We start from the raw sequence: 23234 nt of genomic DNA on the forward strand, positions 1-23234 counted from the left end.
ATCTACACCTATAAAAATTTATATATTTGTTTTCCTTTAGTTGAAAAATATGTAGCCTTTGGACTGCCTGAGTTCTATCGATTGATTGTGATAATAGATTGAGCAGGATGAGGAACTTGTCAGCTCATGTTAACTTAAGTTATCTTGCACATACGCTAGAGGCTCATCTTTAGTAAATAACACTATCTAATAGTAAAGATGACCGTTTCATTTGGCACTATTGCTTCATATCAGTATATGAGGATGAAAGGAGATTTTGGATGGAAGTGTCTATGGACTGTTGTCCTTACAGTGCTAGGGTAACATGTTCAATTGTTTGTTGTTATATCTTGCATGATTTTTTTAGAATTATTGCTCAAGATATGGAAGTGTTAGTTTTTTGCTTGTTCTATACACCCTTGCAATTATTAACTTGCACTGGTAGGCTACTAGGCTTGTGCCTCTCATCCCCTGTAACTTCGAACAAGGCAAGAAAGTGCTGACATCATTTCTTCTTGCTCTGACACATTCAGGTACTGGAGGTTGAGCAGCAGGTCTTGGACTTCAGGAACACCTTTGTTCGTTGTGGCTGAAGTCGTGTGAGAGATCTCCTTACACCATCAATCTACTTCGGGGCAAGGAAGCCAGGGTTGTTGTTTGCTACGGCTTCAGCAATCATCTCGACACTCTTAGGCTCTCTCTATTCATAACATCTTATGCATGCCTGCATATTTCTTTTGTGACCTAGAATCCTCATTAGTACATGTCTACAAATGTTTGGATTACTTTGTTTATATTTTGGTTTGACTGTGGGATTTATTTTATTAGAGCTTTATCTCTTGACCATAGATGAGATGGATACTTCTTTTTATCCCCTTTAAATGCACAGTTCCACAAAAAGAATGAACTGGTGCTCCTATTTCTTTAGTAACAGTCGGCTAATAATGTTTGTTTTTCAGTAAAAGTTAATGTGGTCACAATTCCTTGTCGGTTATTATTAGCAATTCTTTAATCATCAGTGCCCCTTCATCCCTTGTGTCTTCGTTTGGCCGTTTTCATAAGCATCCTTGAAATACCACTGTGGCGTTAGCACGGGCATTATACTAGTGAATATAACTGGGCTCTCCCATGGTGGTCAGCTCTTCCAAGGTTAGAGATATTGCTGCTACGGGCTCCAGCCTGCGGGGCGAGGCCGGGCAAGTCCCCTAGCTACACCACCAAGGGCGTGAGCCGGGAGTAGAGGGTAGGCGCAGGCCACCGAAAGGCCCAATGCTACCTCTAGTCGGTAGCCATGTCGCGGGGGAAGGAGTAGATGAGCAGCGGCAAGCGGCCTAGAGGGAGAGGAGGAGATGACCCGGGGGGAGCAGGCCGAAGAGAGGAGGAGCGTCAGCATCGCTTACTGCACCACCGCCACCGCTTACTGTGTCGCCGCCACTTGCCACGCCACCACTATGAAATCTCTAGTTTGGTTTTGGATAATTGATAAAACCCAAGTACTAACCTTTATGCTAAGTGTGTGTAGATTAGATGAGATTGGTATATGGCAAGTGTTGGAGCAAGAGATGATGATGGTGACGATGGTGATGACCACAAGATGATTAAGTGCTCAACTTAGAAAAAAAAGAAAGAAAAACAAAACCCTATGGAGATCAAGGCAAAGATATTGCTTATAATTTTTGGTTTTGGTGATCAAGACATCATAGAGGGTGTGATCACATTTAGGATAGATAGTCGTACTATAAAGAGGGCAATTCTTTGGTTAAGCGGTTATCGAGTGTTACTAGGTAACATTGTTCATGTACATGCATTTAGAACCTAGTGTGCTAACTTAACCCTTGAAAATGTTTGTGAAAATATGTTAACACATGTGCATAAGGTGAAACACTTGGTGGTTAGCACGTTTGAGCAAGGGTTGAAGAGGTGGAGAGGGGTTTGGGTCTCTCTCTCTCTCTCTCGCCGAGCAAGCTCAGTGGGATTCGGCACTTTTGAGAATGAAATGCATATTTTTTATTGCACCGATGGAAAGTTTGGAGAAGTCACAGGAGTGTTTTTCAAACACTCACTAGACACTGACTCTAGGAGCATCGAACGTTGGGCCAGCGTCGGACACGTGCTGACTGAGTGTGTGTTAGAGTTTCTGGTACTCGCACTGTAGCAGTGCTATTCTAATGTTGTGTGCATTAGACACTAGCGTGCGTTCGATGCCACATCGTCAGATGCGTCGGACGCGTATGCGACGGTTTCTAGACCTCTCTAAGTAGCGTCCGGTGTGTAGCACCTGACGCGTCCGACACCTTGCAAATGTGATCTTTAACATTTAAGTGATCATTGGGGATCAACGAGTCATGTTTGACTAAGGACACGTAGAAGCGATCCAACCGTGCTATCAGGGGAGCGTCGGACGCTGGGCAACATCCAATGGCCAGGCGTCAGCGCGTCTGACGCCCCCAATAGAGGCGGCTCCCAGAGCCTAACGACTCTATTTGTTGAGGGGGCTTATAAACAATTGTTGGTCGGGTCTTAGGTGTCTCTCTTGGTGAAAGGTCCTATATGGCTAGAGGGGGGTGAATAGCTTATTTAAAAATTCTACAAACTCACTAGAGCAAGATGTTAGTAAATAACAAAGCAAAGCTTTTTGCTCTAGCTCTAAAGGGGTGTTTGCAAGCCACCTATCCAACAATTCTAGTTGCTATGATCACTATGCACACAAGCACTAGGTCTCTACAAGTTACAAGATTAGCAACTAAACTAGTTACACTACTTTGCGGTAAGTAAAAGATAGGATAAGATATTTATACCGCCGTGTTACCGTGTAGGGGATGAACCAATCACCAATATAGACAATCAAGCACCGGGAGAATGCCAATCAAACACAATTGAGACACCGATTTTTCTTCCGAGGTTCACATGCTTGCCGGCACGCTACGTCCCTATTGTGTCGACCAACACTTGGTGATTTGGTGGCTAAGAGATGTAGCATGAACCTCGCCCTCACTAGGACACCGCAAGAACCTACCCATAAGTGAGGTTGCTCAATGACACGCGCAATCCACTAGAGTTGCCAACACCATCAAGTGTGTACCAAACCCCTCTCTACCCTTCAACCTCAACCTCCTTCTCAAAGTGTGCCAACACCATCAAAGTGTGTACCAACAAGTGCACGTGTGTTAGCATTTTCACAATCATTTTTTTCGAAGGAGTTAAGTTAGCTCACTAGGTTCTAAATGCATGCTCATGAACAATGACACTTAGTGGCAGTTGATAACCGTTTAGCCAAAGAATTCCCCTCTTTATAATACGGCTATCTGTCCTAAATGTGATCACACCCTCTATGGTGTCTTGATCACCAAAACCAAAACCCTAAGCAATACCTTTGCCTTGATCTCCATAGGGTTTTGTTTTTTTCTCTTTCTTCTTTTCCAAGTTGAGCACTTGATCATCTTGTGGTCATCACCATCATCATCATGATCATCACTTGCTCCATCACTTGGCATGTACCAACCTCATTAAGTTTACACACACTTAGCATAGAGGTTAGTACTAGGGTTTCATCAATTATCCAAAACCAAACTAGGGCTTTCACTTGGCACTTTGACATACTTGACATTCTTATGAGCCTAAGGAAACATCTCCCACTCATCTTAATTATTGATTCATCATCATAATAAGATTGGGAGTAATTTCAAGTATATTTGCTTGAGTGATTGCATCTAGTGGCACGCAGGGATCATTGTGACTACAGTTTTCTTGTGTACTCTTGGTGGTTGCCACCACCTAGATGGCTTGAAGCAACAGAGGAGGATTGGTATGAGTTAGTGATTGTTTGTGGCCATCTCCCAGTGATTGAGGTGAGGGGTGTTGTGCCTTCCTCGAAGGAGCATCAAAGGCAACTCTAGTGGATTGTGCCTGTTATTGAGCTACCTCACTTGTGGGTAGGTTCTTGCGATGTCCTAGTGAGGACAAGGCTCGTGCTACACCTCTTAACCACCGAACCACCAAGTGTTGGTCGACACAATGAGGACCAGTGTGTCGGCAAGCACATGAACCTCGGGAGAAAAATCTTTGTGTCCATCAGAAAGCCCAAGTTTGGTTTTGGTAACTAATGACACCAAGTTGCTAATGCTTTGTGTTTAAGTGATTTGAGTTAGGCATAGCAACACATGTGATGAAGGTGCATGGTGGCATGGAAAGGTGGTCATATGATCACAAAGGGATGAAGCATGAAGTGAAGATCATGGTGATAGACGAGGAGCAAAGTTATCAAGGGAAAGGTATAAACATAGGGTTTTACTTTTGCCGGTCTAAGATGAGTAGAGAAGTGATTGATCGAGTTTAGGATAGATATCTGATTATCAAGAGGGGAAATCACGGTCATCTCTCGAATCAAGTGCTACTATGTCCATATCTTAAGCATATGCATTAGGATCTAGTAAAGTGCTAACTTAACTTCTTTGATGAAAATGTTTGTGAAAAGCTAACACACATGCACTTTGGTGGTGGACACTTGTTGGTCTTAGCACTTTTACAAAGGAGGTGGAGTTCCTAGGGTTGAGAGGGGTGTAGGTTCCTCGGCGGGATTCAGAGCTTTTGAGAAAAATAAGTGTATATTTTCTATTGCGCCGATGGGAAATTTGGAGAAGTCGCGGGAGTGTATCGGACACAATGTGCGGAGGCACCGGACGCTGGCCTGAGCATTCGGTGTGCTGTCAGTGCTTGGCCCGATTAGGGTTGAGCACCGGATGCACTGCACCGGACGCAAGGTGTTCCCTGTTCGTGCGTCCGGTGTGGCCTGACTTAAGCAGAGGGTGTTTGACTGAGAGCACCGGACGCTCTAAGTGTGTCCGGTGGTGTGCATCTGGTGTGAGGGCGTTTTGCAATCCTCCCTGCGCATGAGTCCGGTGAGCACAGGACCGTCCGGTGCCCCGAGTCCGGTGAGGTCGTGGTTTGCAGAACACTCTGCGCACGGGTCCAGTGAGCACCGGACGCGTCCGGTGCTCACTTGGTCGCGTCCGATGGTCTGCAGGTGACTGTTAGAGTTTGACGCGTGAGATTCAAAGGAGGACACGTGGCCAACCCCAGAGCACCGGACGCAGGGGGTCGAGCGTTCGGTGCTCACTTGGTAGCGTCTGGTGCCCCCGATTTTAGCCCAATGAAAGTGGCCAACGGCTCTTTTGTTGAGGGGGCTTATGAATAGAAGGTGGCCGGCTTTGGGAGGCTCACTCTTGTACATTTGATTACTTGAGGCATACATTGAGCTAGAGAACACTCCTTCCACTCATCTCCTTGCTTGATTGCTAATCCTAGTGAGATTGAGTGAGATTCAAGTGTATTGCTTTGAGGGTTGCATCTAGTGGCACTTGATCTTTGAGTTTGCTGTGGATTTCTTGTTAGTCTTGGGTGTTTCCTGACGCCCTAGATGGCTTGGAGCAGCGGTGGTGTTGAGCTCGTGATTGGAGATTGTTTCGAGCCTCACCAAGTGATTTGTAAGGGGTTCTTGAGCCTTCCCCGCAGGAGATCACAAATTGGTTACTCTAGTGGATTGCTCGTGGTTTGGAGGATCCCCATCTTGTGAGTGGATGTGCGGCACCCGCCGAGGGTTTGGCTTTGGATTGCCAATTAGCTCATGATCCATCAAGTGGGTGTATCACCACAACGAGGACTAGCTTTCCGGGAAGCAAGTGAACCTCGGTAAAAAAATCTTGTGTCATCTCTTGCCGAGGATTCTCTTGTGATTGTGAGTGATTGGTTGGATATATCTCTACTCTACAACGTTGTATAACAATCACTCTCCACTCCTTTACTTACTTGTATACCTTGCTAGTTATTTAGCTTGTTTGTCTCGTTTTGTGAGCATTACTCATTTGTCTCGTTTGAGGAACCAAAGAAAATAGAAGATGCATTGAAGGATTTTGATTGGGTAAATGCCATGCATGAAGAATTGAACAACTTCACAAGAAATCAAGTGTGGGAGCTTGTTGAGAGACCAAAGAACTACAATGTGATTGGTACCAAGTGGGTCTTTAGAAACAAGCAAGATCAAGATGGTGTAGTTGTGAGAAACAAAGCAACATTAGTAGCACAAGGTTACACTCAAGTTGAAGGTCTTGACTTTGGAGAAACATATGCACTGGTTGCAAGATTGGAGGCAATTAGAATATTATTGGCCTATGCTTGTGCCCACAACATTAAGCTCTATCAAATGGATGTGAAGAGTGCATTTCTCAATGGATACATCAATGAGTTGGTTTATGTTGAACAACCTCCCAGTTTTGAAGATGACAAGAAACCCAACCATGTGTACAAGCTCAAGAAGGCATTGTATGGTTTGAAGCAAGCACCTAGAGCATGGTATGAGAGATTGAGAGATTTTCTTCTCTCTAAAGGGTTCAAGATGGAAAAGGTTGACACTACCCTTTTCACCAAGAAACTAGGCAATGACTTGTTTCTGTTGCAAATCTATGTTGATGATATCATCTTTGGATCAACTAATCAAGACTTTTGTGAAGAGTTTGGATAAATGATGGCAAATGAGTTTGAGATGACCATGATTGGAGAGCTTATTTACTTCCTTGGTCTTCAAATCAAGCAAATGAAGAATGACACTTTTGTGAGTCAAGGCAAGTACATCAAGAACATGATCAAAAAGTTTGGGTTGCAAGAAGCTAAACCAATGAGCACACCTATGGGCACAAATGATCAATTAGGTATTGATGCAAGTGGCAACATGATAGATCAAAAGCTATATCGGTCCCTGATTGGAAGTTTGCTCTATGTCACCGCATCAAGGCTGGATGTGATGTTTAGTGTGTGCAAATGTGCAAGACACCAAGCTTCACCTAGAGAAAGTCACTTGAAGGCAACCAAAAGAATATTGAGGTATCTCAAGTGTACTCATGATGTTGGATTATGGTATCCCAAGGGGTCTAACTTTGAGTTGATTGGATACTCGGACTCCGACTATGGTGGATGCAAGATTGATAGAATGAGCACAAGTGGCACTTGTCAATTGCTAGGAACGTCTCTAGTTTCATGGTCATCAAAGAAACAAAATAGTGTTGCACTATCAACCACCGAGGCCGAGTACATTAGTGTCGGTAGTTGTTGTGCACAATTGCTTTGGATGAAAGCCACCTTGAATGACTTTGGAATCAAATTCAAAAATGTGCCTTTACTATGTGACAATGAGAGTGCAATCAAGATGATACAAAATCTGGTTCAACATTCAAGGACCAAGCACATTGACATAAGTCACCATTTCATAAGAGATCATCAACAAAAGGGTGATATTATCATTGAAAGCATTGGCACCGAAGATCAACTAGCTGACATCTTCACAAAGCTACTTGATGAGAAGAGATTTTGCAAGTTGAGGAATGAATTGAACATACTTGACTTCTCCAACTTGAGATGAGTGCACCCCCACATTTACATATGACATGCCTCTCCTGTAACAAAGCAAGGTAAAGTTGGTTGACATAGCATTCACACTTTGCTAAGGACATGATTAGAACATATAGACATGTTTGCATGACAAATAGGCTCATTCATGAAAATCAAAAGATTTTAATGTATGTATGGTACCGCTATTGCTTCTATGTTTGATTGATCTAGTGGTAGCATATGACATGTTTGTGAGCTTGTAAGCCTAGTGTTGGATCTAGAATATGAGCTTATGATGTGTAATTCAACATGGTCAAGATAACCTTATACTTTATGAGGTGTGAAAAAGCTTGTCCTTGGATCAAACCGAATTACATATTCTAGGCAAATGATCTAGATTGAACCATAATTTGACCCGCCTTTGATTGACTTAATTCTCACTAAAAATTGAACCTTTGTGGTCATTGATGACAAAGGGGGAGAGAAACAAAGATAAAGTTATAAAGGGGGAGAAAAGTGTTTAAGAGGGAGAGATAACTTAAATTAAAACTTGAGCACACAAATAGGGGGAGCAAGCTCATGAACCATTTGTTGCATTTGTATGTGCACTAACATAATGTTGTGTTGCACTGCAAGTTTAAATTCACCACTCTTGTTTGGTTGGTGCTTGCTAGAAATAGAACTTGAATGATGCTTCTTGTTTGGCAAGGCTTTTTCATTCTCTAACAAAGTGGAAGTCATGCTCTATATGTTTTGTTCTAGCATTGAACACTAGGTTGTACGTATCAGAGTAACTCAAAAGGATAATTCAAAATTTACCCAATAAAACTTAGATTGAGTAAATTACTGGTGTTCCTAGGATAGTGTAGAGCCTATTTCACTACTTGAACAAGGATGGAAGCTAAGGCACAAGTAGATCGGGAGCAAACCCTAAATATATCAATAACACAAGTAGAGCACAACATAATAGCAATAACACAAGAGATAAAGGATTTATCCCATGGTTCAGCTCAGCACTAAGGCTTGCCTACCTCCACGTTCTTGAGGAAGCCACCAAGGCTTGGGTTTTGCAAACCCTATAATCTTCTCAAGTTAAGAGCACAAGTCTCTTAATTTGAGAGTTCTTACTAGATGTTGGGTGAGTTACAAACTTCCCGGAGTGCCTACAATAGATGGGAGCTTTAACGGATGACGCCTAGCCAGCTATAGGAGCTCTTGCTTCAAGAGTAATGAATAATCCACCAGCTTGAACATGAACCAAGTGCTATAGAAGTTGGTTATCAACTTGACAAGCTCTCTAATGAAGTTTGAGGCCAATCTCTCAAGGAATGACAAGGGAATCAATGGAAGAGCTTGGATGACCTTCAATGGAGTGTGAGGGGCTTATCTAAAGATCGGAGAAGAGTGAATGCTTGAGATGACCATTGGGGAGGAAGAATAAGAGGTATAAATACCCCCTCCTTTCCCAACTGACCGTTAATTTGTAATGCAACGAGGTATGCGACAGTGCCGCGCTAGCCAGCCAACAGTAAGTTAGAGTTATGGGTAGACTGGCTTGGCTTGGTTGAGGATTTATGTATGGTGATTATGTTGAGCACTTATTTGAACACATTAAAGTTTGTGCATTGTATCCCCTTGATAGTTTGGCGGAACCTATATTCAATTTCAAAATATAAAATGAAATTAAACATCCTTTGAGTCCATCATCGCGTCTTTTTTCATTAGGGCTCCATTCTAAATAGCATCCTCATTCTTATATCACCTTCTTATCAACTTGCATTACTCCTCTGATTATGTGGTCCTTATCATCAAAACCCACAATTAGGGATTAATTGCACTTGTAGTTTTTTCATAACTAATGACAAGTGGGTAATTTCTTTGAAGTTACCCACCTCCATGGCAAGTGAAAACAAGGGGATGGCTGTTGTGAGTTTTGAACTAGAGATAAAACTGCTTTTGCCCCAAAGAATCAATGGGTTGCCACATCTCTAGTTGGCTTTTGGGAAGCATAACTAAAGGATGCCAAAATATATTTCATGATGTATCTAGTGATACTAATTTGGTGTTATAAATATAGATGTTCTTTTCTATAAATTTAGTTAAATTTAAAATTCTTCAACTTATAGGATACCTTTAAAATTTTATTTAATTTAGGAACAAGGGAGTATCCTGCTTGTGTTGAATGTATGGTATTGCTTGTTGTCCATCGGCCACCGCTGATGATGTGGATATTGCGTTCCCTTTCTTTAGCAGTGGTTGGATGCAGTAATTGCCTGCCTGGCCCAACATATTCAGTATTTATTTGCAATGTGATTGCACAAGCGTGGAAGTATGTGGTACGCAAGACATATAAATCTAAGAATTACGAGCTAGCTCCGGTTTTCAACAATTTAGCAACAGGATCTCTCGTAATCTTTGAACTCTAAATAGACCACAAGTATTTAATTTTTTATTTATGTACATGTATTAATAGGAGTAAGTGTGGTGTTATACTGTGTAATTTTAAAAAATCATATATGCTATATATAATAGAAGAGGAATTTTATAATATTGAAAAAAATATAAGCTATCTATTTGATACGATCAGACGGTTTAAAAATGGGAGGTACAAATGTGAAAATATCTAGATGTATTAAATATGTGGGGGATAGTACCAAAATTAGATGGGACGAGTACTAAAATATATGGGTCTAGATTTATTTTAAAAAAAAACGGTTGGGCAAATGACAATTTTAGCTTTTTTACTGAAGGACAAAGATGATATTTCTTTCGATTATGAGGCGGAAGAGGATGACACGGACAGGAATTCGACACCGAGCCTGTTCGCTTAAGTTTATCTATTAAATCTGTCAGTTATTTAATAATATTTTTTTCTAATAATAAATCAGCAAATAATATTTTTAATTATGACTTTTTAAATAAATAAATAGGCTAGCGCTTTTCGCCAGGTCTGACCTGTCGGCGCCAGCTGTTTGTCAGTGCCGAGCGAGGGGTCTGGGCGACCCCGCTGCGGCCGTGTTGGCCCGCGTGGACCGAGCAGGGTCGTGTCCGCCGCAAGCGACCTGTGCAGCAAGGTCTCGTTCCGGCGAGGCTCGACTCCATGGCATGCGGGCAGCTCACCAGCGGCGTAAAACATCTCCATTTCTTCATAGTAGAAAATTATAGTCAAAGGTGTGTTTTGGAATAGTTAAAAGTTTATCTCCTAATACAAATTTCCAGCTAGGTGTTCTTTTTCCCGATGTGTTTCTGATATTTCAAGGAAAAAAAGGTTTAGTTAAACGCCTCAAAATTATATGAAAAAAGAGAGAATATCTGAGCTCTCACTATCGGGGGCGTTATCTTGCTAATCATCTCACAGTATACGTACGTACAGGCATTGAAGATCGATAGAGGTAACACCTCAACAGCACCACTATTAAATTTCTCTCACACACACACACACTGACACACGTACATGTGCGCGCTTGTGTCGTCCCTAATTAATCTCCGCTTGGCCTCATCACACTACCAGGCAAGCTAGGCAATATGTCGTCTCAAGGCAGCCTGTGGTGCTTCTGGCTGCTGCTGCTGCTGCTTCTACTCGTGCATTTCTCTGGCTCGGCCAGCAGCAGCAGGGCCACCGCCGTCAAGCAGCAGGTGTCGGCGTTCATCGTGTTCGGGGACTCCACAGTGGACACGGGCAACAACAACTTCATCCCCACCATCGCCAAGGCCAACTTCCCGCCGTATGGGCGCGACTTCAACGGGGGCGTCGCCACCGGCAGGTTCTCCAATGGCCGCCTTGTCACTGACTTCATTTCAGAGGCCTTCGGTCTGCCCTCCACTCTGCCGGCCTACCTGGACCCCAGCCACACCATCGACCAGCTCGCAAAGGGCGTCAGCTTTGCCTCCGGAGCCACCGGGCTGGATGATTTAACAGCAAAATTCACAGTAAGCAAACTTTTGTACCTTCTGCTTGCTATAATGCGTCTATGCCACAGTGGCGAATGTAACCGAAAACATCGTTGGGGTCATCGGGGTCAACTTTACTATATGATATAAATTTTCGTAAGTCCAAACAGTAATTTACAAAGAATTTTACAAATTTCGTCGGAGTCGGCGGACCCCGATAAACCACACTAGATTCGGCTATGCCTTGTTTTTTTTCATTATTTCCCAGTATTTGTTAGAATATGAAGCATCTTTCCTACGTTCTCACAGTTGCTATTAGAATATGAAGCATCTTTCCTCTGTTTTTGGAGTCCTCTGTTTTTGGAGTGAATGAAGACATGATTCTGAACGGATGAGATGATATTTTTGTTTTTTTTTGAAATGGAACGGGTGAGACGATGATCTTGTCATCCCATTCTATTCATTCGACCAAAACCACCGGATTGTGAAATGGGTGTAATATACTATACGTGTTTTTAGAGTTGATCTTTAGCCTAGTGGTTAGAGCACCTAGGTAGCATTAGTAGATCTGGATTCAACTTCTCGTAGGAGCAAATTTAAATAGGTCTAAATTATAATAAAAAAATAAAGGCTGAGATTTCCCTTGCTGACTTCGATCAAAAAGAGTCTGGCAGTCTCTCTCAAGAAATCAGCCGTCTTTAAAAATTGAGTAACAATATTCACACGACAAACCATAGTCCTATCGGTACCCTATGCTATCACTTTAGTATCGATAATAAACCGTTGATCACCATTAAGCGAAAACATAAACTTGTAATATCATAATTGGCAAGAATAAAGTAGGTGCTGCAAAAACAGAGGAAGACCAGGGTTCTAGTCCTTCAAGTTTAAGAATAAGAACTAATACTAGTTAACCAGATTCATGTCGTAAACCAATGATCATCCTTGCGGGAAAATCCCAACCTAGCATGATTAGAATAGGGGATTAAAGTTCAAGACCAAAATCACTAACTGTATTCAAGCGTGGGGACACTAGCTTCTCGGTGATGACTGATGAGGCTCCATCGCAAATACCTTAGGCAATTGACGCCGTGGAGCACCTGTTTCGTGATGCCCATATTAGTAAGCTTCGGGTTGTCTGATTTTTTTGGTCGGGTAATTAAAAATTTGGATAATGAAAATTGCTACTCGATATTAGTCTTGAAAAGACACCACTCGTAATTTTAGGTACCTGATAATTCGGGTTCGAGTTCGAGTATTCCCGATTTATCCGAATTTTTATAAGACAACACACTACACAAAATTTCAATAGCAATTTATATATAATTTCAGCAGCAATTTATATAGAATTTCAATAGCATTTTGTAGAGAATAATATATTACGGTCACTTGTTCAAACAAAGAGAATTATATTCTAATAAATTGATAAGTTCTAATGTTTAACTAACAATACATGATAAATACAAAAACATAGATAAATGTTTGGGTAATTCAGGTAGTTCGAGTATCGGGGTATATTGCCCGAATTAACCAAACTAATTTCGGGTAATCAAAATCGCTATCTGATTTTAGGATTGGAAACCTCGGGTTCGGGTAATTCGGATTCGGGTCCGAGTAATTCGGGTATGGGTAATAGATATCGGATAATTTGCCCAGACTTACATATTAGGCCGCTTGTTTAATTCTATTTTTTTTTCAAAATAGACATTGTAGTACTTTCATTTGTATTTGACAAATATTGTCCAATCATGGATTAACTAGGCTCAAAGGATTTGTCTCGCAATTTACAGGTGAACCGTGTAATTAGTTTTTATTTTCGTCTATATTTAATGCTTCATGCATACGTCTAAAGATTCGATATGATAGATAATGTGAAAAATTTTGCAAAATATTTTGGAACTAAACAAGGCCTTATAGTTGCCAAAATCATCTTAAGCAATTCTGCCACGCGTATAATGCACGTGCCAAAAAAAAACCTGCTATTAACACTACGCTTAATATATGAGTATGACATTAGGCTTAATATATGAGTATATATTTTTATCACACTAACAATGTTTACCATACGTGCACCAATTTGTCAAGTTATTGTACCTATCTGAGCAGTTTACTGCTCAATCTATTTCAAATTATAAGACGTTTGACTTTTTTTACACCAAGTTTGACCATTCGTCTTATTCAATTTTTTTTGCAAAATTTCACCTTTTTTGTCGTGGCTTAGTTTATTAATAAAAGTTCTACAAGAATAACTTAAATTTAACTTTATTTGCATAATTGTTTTGAATAAGATGAGTGGTCAAAATTGAGATAAAAAAAGTCAAATATTTTATAATTTGAGATGAAGAGAGTAGTTGTTATACTATCTCCACCGCCTATAAAGTTGTTATATGGTGAATATAATTTACTCTATTGTTAATACCAATTACCAAGTACCTTGTTCCAAAACAGATTTACAGAAGTATATACTTTACCTAAAATAACCTTCTAATCCGCAACTTACTCTGTTGTTTGGAAACTGTGTTAAATTTACTTCAGTCAGTTATACCCCTGGGCCAGCAGCTGGAGTACTTCAAGGAGTACAAGGCGAGACTGGAAGCCGCAAAGGGGGAGTCCATGGCCAGCAAGATCATCGCCGATGCAGTGTACATCTTCAGCATCGGCACCAACGACTTCATCCTGAACTACTTCACCCTCCCTATCCGCCCCTTCCAGTATACCCCGACGGAGTACGTCAGCTACCTCGTTCGCCTCGCCGGAGCCGCCGCCCGCGACGCCTACCACCTCGGCGCGCGCAGGATGGGGTTCACGGGGCTCCCCCCGTTCGGGTGCTTGCCTCTGTCGAGGACGCGGAACCACGGAGAGCCACGCGAGTGCAACGAGGAGTACAACCGGCTGGCCATGAGGTTCAACGCCGAGCTGCAGGAGGCCGTGGCCAAGCTCAACGGTGACCTCGCCGGCGCGCTGCTGGTTTACGTAGGCGACACGTACAGCGTCTTGTCTGACATCGTCGCCAATCCGTCGGACTACGGTTAGTGATCCAATACTATACTGTACTGTTGGTTCTTTGTTGCATAGCGTGCATCTTGTGTTAAGTTACTTGTCTTTGAACGGTAATGTCGTTTGGAGCCTGTTACTAAAAATTTTTACCTGCGTGATTTCAAAAGGATCGAGATAATTGATGACCTACTAACTAATTGTTAGCCGCACACCCGGCCAGCTAAACTATTTGATTGAGTATAGTCAAACCCAACTAAAAACATTTAATTGATAGACATTTGATTGAAATCCCCCAACCAATCGGTAATTAAGTATTAGCAACTACTCACTCTACTCTTGTTCGCTTGTCTGAAAAGTCATGGCTGAACTGTTCGCTGATTTATTGTGATAAAAAAATATTGTTAAATGGTCGGCAAGTGAACATGACATTTTAACTCATTTTTAGTAGAAAAAAACAAAACATCCTATAATTTGATTGTAATACCCGATTTTAAGGACAAATCAGATACGCACCATATGTGAGTTTTAGAAGTCAAATCCCACATATAGCTACAAATAAGGGGTAATATCAAAAGACAATGCATAAATATATAACGTACTTAGTATAAAAGATATAACCTGTGATAGCAAACAGCGGATAGACAACTCCAAACTTCGGGTATTAACTTCTCTCTACAGGATCCAACTGACTCGTTGATCACAAGCCTAAACTTCTCCTGAGGTTTGGGGAAATAGCAAGAGTGAGTCCATGTCGAACTCAACAAGTATAGCAACTAGATTGTATAGCTCCCACAATCTCATGATCAGTGTGACATAAATAATGTAAAGCATTAAACAATAAACACTGAGCATATTTAACACACAAGAATCATCATCCTTAATGTAGATGTCCCCAAGGCCGCTCCTGACCGTGAGCTCGGCTAGTATACTAGTTTTAACACTCTGCAGAGGTTGCACATCTTTACCCATGAGTCATGATTTACCCTTTCGCCCGAGGTGATCAGCCTCTTAACCCACTTCCAAGGAAGGTCGGCAGGGATCACTATGAAGCCTTTCAAAAGTTCGTCTAACATGTTAGGGCCGCAAGGTTTCCTTTGCGAGCAGATATAGATACCCCCCTTCCGAATGGCACAATGACGCGCAGCCTATACACATAGGGACAGGGGCTCGCACTATACCCGTGTCGGTTCAGCCCCTCCGCCCTCTCGGGTAACCTCTAACAAGCTAGAAAAGGTCTTCATACTGAGCTAAAGCCAGAGCCATTATAGCCCTCATGGTTGCACTGTTGTCCCGGGTGATCACGTACAGACAAATCATCAAGTGGCTAAAAAGTCATTTTTATCATTTATTACTTAACATTAATCTAGTCACACGATCATGGTCACAGAATTAAAATCCAAATGCTATACTTGCCTCAATCCAATTGCTCTTGCTTATCCTTTTGGTCCTGCTGGTCTCACTTGTTGCCAAAGCTTTGATCTTGATCACCGAAACGCTCTTGATCACCACGAGTTGCTCACCGACTAAACTCGATCATCGAATAGAAACACACAAGCAATCGGAGCCAAACATACACAAAGCAAATAATAGAACTAAATTAGAACAAACACCAAACAATAAAAAGATTTGAAACTAATCTACGTATCGCCACCAGCACACAGACGTAAAAAGCACGCTAATGAGAGCGTAATAGAACTAAACGACTACCATAAAATTTATTTTACGAGAAAAAGAAAACTACGAGTTTTATTTATTTTATTTATATATATATAATATGTATAAGATACTACAGGGAAAAATACCTAAATTGAGTTAAGTCAAATTATGTTTAGAAAGCCAAGGTAAAACTAATCATATTTTATTTAAAAATATTTAAGTAGTTTTCAGATTAGTTAAACTTAAGTTGTTAAAGAAAATAAATATATGAAAGCATCCATTTCAATTGCATATGACGTGAGTTAATTTAATCAAATTTTAATTTCAGAACACATTAGTGATAGCAATCAAATTGTTTTCACACTTGCGTATAACTTATTGAAGTGTAACTCATATGTTATTATTTTTTTAAAAAAAATAGAAAGCTAATCGTACCCATAACAATTACTAATTAAATTATAAAACATGTGACGAATTAACATTGCTGCTACGTATGAAACTAACGAACAGAGCAAAACGGAGCTACAAAGATCAACGCCAAATGATTTAAGCGGGATTAACTATAAATATTGGGAGTTAGCAAGAAAAACAGAGGTTTAAAGGAGATGAGTAGATATGTACCGTCCATGGACAACTCAAGTGCCAACAACGACTTCAGCCATGTCTCGCGGAAGGAACTAGCATGGCAAGCCACGACATTGGAAGACGAACGGTGTCGTGTGCTACCAGGGCATGGTGCTCGACTTCTGATGACGAAGGGGCAACGTGTAGAGAAAGGATAAAATATAATTTTACTACCTTAGGAATCCCCAAACTAGAGGCTTCCCATATGGTAGTATTTGGTGTGCTCAACCTAAGAGTTGGTACAAATATATAGGGAGAGAAACTCCACAGCTCCACGTCAACTAGCGATATGGTACTAATTGATTTGCAACCTTCATCTTTACTAATAGGCCTAATTAATTATTAAAGCCCATTAGTAAATAACTATATGGTTTTTGGGATTTATTATGGGCTTTGACGTTGGAAAAACTAATAAGAGATTTATTATTTTCGGAATTAATTATTTTCATTGATAAAATAATTCTAGAAAAGTTTAGAATTAGTAGTTAAGCCACGAAAAATACTCCGAAAGCTCCGAAAATTCGGGAAAAATTCTCAGAGATATTATAGAACATGGGGAACCCGAATAAAGTTTTTAGAGCTCATGATAAGATTGTTTAGAGCATCTAAAAATTAGATCATGCTCAGAGAAAAGTGAGAACAGAAGATGGAAAAATTTCCGAAAAGTTTGTAGAGATTGCTTGATGGACGAGGAACTAAAAGAAGTGCTTTGAGTGATAAAGAAAATATTTTAGGAAGGTTCTAATAAAAATTTGAGCTTAGAAACAAGGAATTTGGTTGTAGATAAAAGATAAATACGTGCCGAATAAGGAAGATCGATGTACTAAACGTATTTTAAATATTTTTCTTACTATCAACACATAAAGGAGCAACAAGCATCACATCAAAACATATGCACCAGCATGTATGCATAATAATATTGCTATGCCTTATGATAAATTTTAATTTAATGAAAATATTATTTTTCCTATATTTTTATGAGCACAAAAATACAAAATTAAATAATTTTATCTATATTTCAAAAGGAGTAAATTTTAGGGTGTTACAATTCTACCCCCCTTAAGATGAATCTCGTCCTCGAGATTCGGAAGACGGTTATCAAAGAGATGTATATTTTGAATCTTGTTCACTTTCTTGAGTAGTTATATCTTCATTGCAATGATTCCACTCTCTTACTCCAAGTAGCCTCAAGTATTCCTAAAATATTGACGAGACACCTAGTGTAGTGTAGTAGGTACGATCCTTCTTTAAACTTATTTCTCCTATCCTTTTTAGACGCTACACATCATATAGTCTTTTAAATTCGTTGTACCGAGTCTCTTGAGCCAAGGTTGGTTTCATCACTATGTTCCATCTATTGGTACCTTTATCACAATCAAGTTGTTTCACTCTCACATTGTATGTATAACTTTGTAGACTTTGGTGTCATCTGATCCTCATAAGCATAACTCTCAATCTATGAGTATCAGCAATGACATATACCTCCATTGATATTCTCTAAAAGAGATGATATCTTGAAACAAAACCAAATTCACCGAACACTTGTGATCCTCATATATGATCCAACATTAGCCAATCCTTCTCATTGTAACTCCTTTAATTAGGCTACCCCCCTTATGAAAAGTCAACTAGGGCACAAGAAAGGTATCTTCCATGTTTTCTAGACAAGTTAGCTAACATTGAGAACTCATGACATCCCAAAGAGCTTATGTGCAAGAGAATAAACATGTATCCTGAAATTTTCCCGCGATATGAAAAACACCAGCATAGAAAAATAGGTATAACTCATATTCTGTTATTCCAATAGAGTTATAGCTTATATCATTGGAAAACTTATGAAATTCTCTACCACTTTCACGTAGAAGACCTTCTTAGGTTCTGTCTTTAAGTTTAGGTAAAATAGCCAATTATAATATCCTTCCTGATAATGTCTCAGCCAAGGTGCAATAACTTCCAGAAATTATATCTAGAGCTCCTTAAATCATCTGCAGATGATCCTTATATTGTTTAAAAGCTTATGAAATCCTCTACAACTTTCGTATACAACTCTTTCCCATCTTCTGATTTCAAGTTGGCCGAAAATGGGGAATACCAAAACTGCCCAGACTTTGATACAGAACAGAAACATCCAATTGTAAATATCATATCTCAGGTTCTACTTATCCAAATAAGTTCCATCTTATACCGTTGGAAAGATTATCAAATTGTGTACATCTTTTCTATAGAACACTTTTCCAAATTCTATAGTTATATTGGTCTCAAATATTAGGCAACCAAAACTGGTCCAGATTCCTGACAGAACATATGTATCATTTTGTGATTTTTGTAACTTCCAAACCATAACAGCTATGAGGGTGATTCTTGTGGTCAGAGAAATATATTGAAGTCTAGTTGTTCCCAGAAAAATTGGATAAACTTTTCACGATCAGATCTTGAAGATACACCAGAATCATTGCAGACTGCTCCAGAAAACAGCAAAGGACAGAAACAGAAGATAGCCATACCCAACTACTTATTTCATTAATCCTTATGCCTTAGGCCTATAAACTAAATGATATTGTAGAGAAATCCCACAAAATCACTGCACTCATTACAAAGATCCAAATCAAGCATAAACATAATAACAAACCAACTAAGCATCGAAGGTTCACACTTCACTCAACTTGCGATACTATCGTTCTCTTCATAGTAAGGGTAGAGATCGTAAAACTTATATTTCAAAGACGCAAGAAGGTGATAAGAAAAGGTTCTAAAAGCATACCAAATCAAGGAGTGAAGGTGAGAACAAGTACTTTTAAAATAAGCAACAAGGTAGAGACAAATAGCAAGGATAGGGATATAGTATGGATGAAAGTACCAAGGTTTATAGAGCAAGGATTTTATGACAATTCCAAAACCTTAAGACGACCAATTTCTAACTAGGCTTGCGTCCTACAGCCAGCATTGCTCTGATACCACTTTGTAATACCCGATTTTAAGGACAAATCAGATACGCACCATATGTGAGTTTTAGAAGTCAAATCCCACATATAGCTACAAATAAGGGGTAATATCAAAAGACAATGCATAAATATATAACGTACTTAGTATAAAAGATATAACCTGTGATAGCAAACAGCGGATAGACAACTCCAAACTTCGGGTATTAACTTCTCTCTACAGGATCCAACTGACTCGTTGATCACAAGCCTAAACTTCTCCTGAGGTTTGGGGAAATAGCAAGAGTGAGTCCATGTCGAACTCAACAAGTATAGCAACTAGATTGTATAGCTCCCACAATCTCATGATCAGTGTGACATAAATAATGTAAAGCATTAAACAATAAACACTGAGCATATTTAACACACAAGAATCATCATCCTTAATGTAGATGTCCCCAAGGCCGCTCCTGACCGTGAGCTCGGCTAGTATACTAGTTTTAACACTCTGCAGAGGTTGCACATCTTTACCCATGAGTCATGATTTACCCTTTCGCCCGAGGTGATCAGCCTCTTAACCCACTTCCAAGGAAGGTCGGCAGGGATCACTATGAAGCCTTTCAAAAGTTCGTCTAACATGTTAGGGCCGCAAGGTTTCCTTTGCGAGCAGATATAGATACCCCCCTTCCGAATGGCACAATGACGCGCAGCCTATACACATAGGGACAGGGGCTCGCACTATACCCGTGTCGGTTCAGCCCCTCTAGCGCCCTTTCGGGTAACCTCTAACAAGCTAGAAAAGGTCTTCATACTGAGCTAAAGCCAGAGCCATTATAGCCCTCATGGTTGCACTGTTGTCCCGGGTGATCACGTACAGACAAATCATCAAGTGGCTAAAAAGTCATTTTTATCATTTATTACTTAACATTGATCTAGTCACACGATCATGGTCACAGAATTAAAATCCAAATGCTATACTTGCCTCAATCCAATTGCTCTTGCTTATCCTTTTGGTCCTGCTGGTCTCACTTGTTGCCAAAGCTTTGATCTTGATCACCGAAACGCTCTTGATCACCACGAGTTGCTCACCGACTAAACTCGATCATCGAATAGAAACACACAAGCAATCGGAGCCAAACATACACAAAGCAAATAATAGAACTAAATTAGAACAAACACCAAACAATAAAAAGATTTGAAACTAATCTACGTATCGCCACCAGCACACAGACGTAAAAAGCACGCTAATGAGAGCGTAATAGAACTAAACGACTACCATAAAATTTATTTTACGAGAAAAAGAAAACTACGAGTTTTATTTATTTTATTTATATATATATAATATGTATAAGATACTACAGGGAAAAATACCTAAATTGAGTTAAGTCAAATTATGTTTAGAAAGCCAAGGTAAAACTAATCATATTTTATTTAAAAATATTTAAGTAGTTTTCAGATTAGTTAAACTTAAGTTGTTAAAGAAAATAAATATATGAAAGCATCCATTTCAATTGCATATGACGTGAGTTAATTTAATCAAATTTTAATTTCAGAACACATTAGTGATAGCAATCAAATTGTTTTCACACTTGCGTATAACTTATTGAAGTGTAACTCATATGTTATTATTTTTTTAAAAAAAATAGAAAGCTAATCGTACCCATAACAATTACTAATTAAATTATAAAACATGTGACGAATTAACATTGCTGCTACGTATGAAACTAACGAACAGAGCAAAACGGAGCTACAAAGATCAACGCCAAATGATTTAAGCGGGATTAACTATAAATATTGGGAGTTAGCAAGAAAAACAGAGGTTTAAAGGAGATGAGTAGATATGTACCGTCCATGGACAACTCAAGTGCCAACAACGACTTCAGCCATGTCTCGCGGAAGGAACTAGCATGGCAAGCCACGACATTGGAAGACGAACGGTGTCGTGTGCTACCAGGGCATGGTGCTCGACTTCTGATGACGAAGGGGCAACGTGTAGAGAAAGGATAAAATATAATTTTACTACCTTAGGAATCCCCAAACTAGAGGCTTCCCATATGGTAGTATTTGGTGTGCTCAACCTAAGGGTTGGTACAAATATATAGGGAGAGAAACTCCACAGCTCCACGTCAACTAGCGATATGGTACTAATTGATTTGCAACCTTCATCTTTACTAATAGGCCTAATTAATTATTAAAGCCCATTAGTAAATAACTATATGGTTTTTGGGATTTATTATGGGCTTTGACGTTGGAAAAACTAATAAGAGATTTATTATTTTCGGAATTAATTATTTTCATTGATAAAATAATTCTAGAAAAGTTTAGAATTAGTAGTTAAGCCACGAAAAATACTCCGAAAGCTCCGAAAATTCGGGAAAAATTCTCAGAGATATTATAGAACATGGGGAACCCGAATAAAGTTTTTAGAGCTCATGATAAGATTGTTTAGAGCATCTAAAAATTAGATCATGCTCAGAGAAAAGTGAGAACAGAAGATGGAAAAATTTCCGAAAAGTTTGTAGAGATTGCTTGATGGACGAGGAACTAAAAGAAGTGCTTTGAGTGATAAAGAAAATATTTTAGGAAGGTTCTAATAAAAATTTGAGCTTAGAAACAAGGAATTTGGTTGTAGATAAAAGATAAATACGTGCCGAATAAGGAAGATCGATGTACTAAACGTATTTTAAATATTTTTCTTACTATCAACACATAAAGGAGCAACAAGCATCACATCAAAACATATGCACCAGCATGTATGCATAATAATATTGCTATGCCTTATGATAAATTTTAATTTAATGAAAATATTATTTTTCCTATATTTTTATGAGCACAAAAATACAAAATTAAATAATTTTATCTATATTTCAAAAGGAGTAAATTTTAGGGTGTTACATTGATATAGAGGGGGTACCTATTAACTATAGAAAATAGTAAAAAGTAGAGATATTTTGGTAAAATTAACAGCCCTTTTACCACCAACTAATTGATGAAAAACTGTATATCTAGTGATAGTAGTTAGCTAATAGATAGCTAGCTAACTTTAATTGTGAGCTATTAGCCAGCTAGCTGATAATTAGCTGCTAATGGAATGAACTAGATCGTTAGGCCAGTCTTAATGCATAGTTTCATGACACAGTTACCTCCGAGCTACAAGAGTTTTATGGTGATGAAACTCCTCTCTCATCTAATGAAACTATTTCATTTAATAATCCTACCAAGTCAGCAATTTTACTTATGTGACACTCTATTTAATGTGCATGGTACTTCATGAAACATGCATTGAGAATGCATTGAGACTAACCCTTAGAGAGTGAACAACTTGTTGCAATATTCACGCTGTCGGGTTTTGTTTACCATGACCAGGATTCGAGAACGTTGCGCAAGGTTGCTGTGGCACAGGACTCATCGAGACTGCTGTCTTTTGCGGCTTGGATGAACCACTGACGTGTCACGACGTGGATAAGTATGCCTTCTTCGATTCAGCTCACCCGTCGGAGAGGGTGTACAGGATATTAGCTGACAGAATTCTCAACAGTACATCGGGAGTGTTCCTGTGATATCATTTGTACAGTATTTGTAATCTATTACCGAGTTTTTTTATTTAGCCAAGAGAGCACCCGTGTGTTTTATTGAAAGCATACGCTCCTCTGTTTCAAAATAAACACACGTCCCATTTATCGAGGAGTCAAACTTTTTTATTTTTTTATCAAATTATATAAAAAGTACCGATACTTATATGATGTGTTAAGTATCATTAGATTTTTTATGAAATGTACTTTCATAATA

At 39.5% G+C, this 23234-nt stretch overlaps 1 protein-coding gene across 1 annotated transcript; it reads left to right on the forward strand.

The window, feature by feature from the left end:
• LOC8062588 (GDSL esterase/lipase At2g42990) lies at nt 10798-23234 on the forward strand. Its single transcript, XM_002459838.2, has 3 exons — nt 10798-11289; nt 13786-14278; nt 22812-23234. Exons 1-3 carry the CDS (start codon nt 10885-10887, stop codon nt 23003-23005), a joined length of 1092 nt encoding a protein of 363 aa, XP_002459883.1. The 5' UTR covers nt 10798-10884; the 3' UTR covers nt 23006-23234.

This window comes from Sorghum bicolor, chromosome 2 (assembly GCF_000003195.3).
Source record: "Sorghum bicolor cultivar BTx623 chromosome 2, Sorghum_bicolor_NCBIv3, whole genome shotgun sequence".
In the NCBI taxonomy this organism is placed as follows: Eukaryota; Viridiplantae; Streptophyta; class Magnoliopsida; order Poales; family Poaceae; genus Sorghum; species Sorghum bicolor.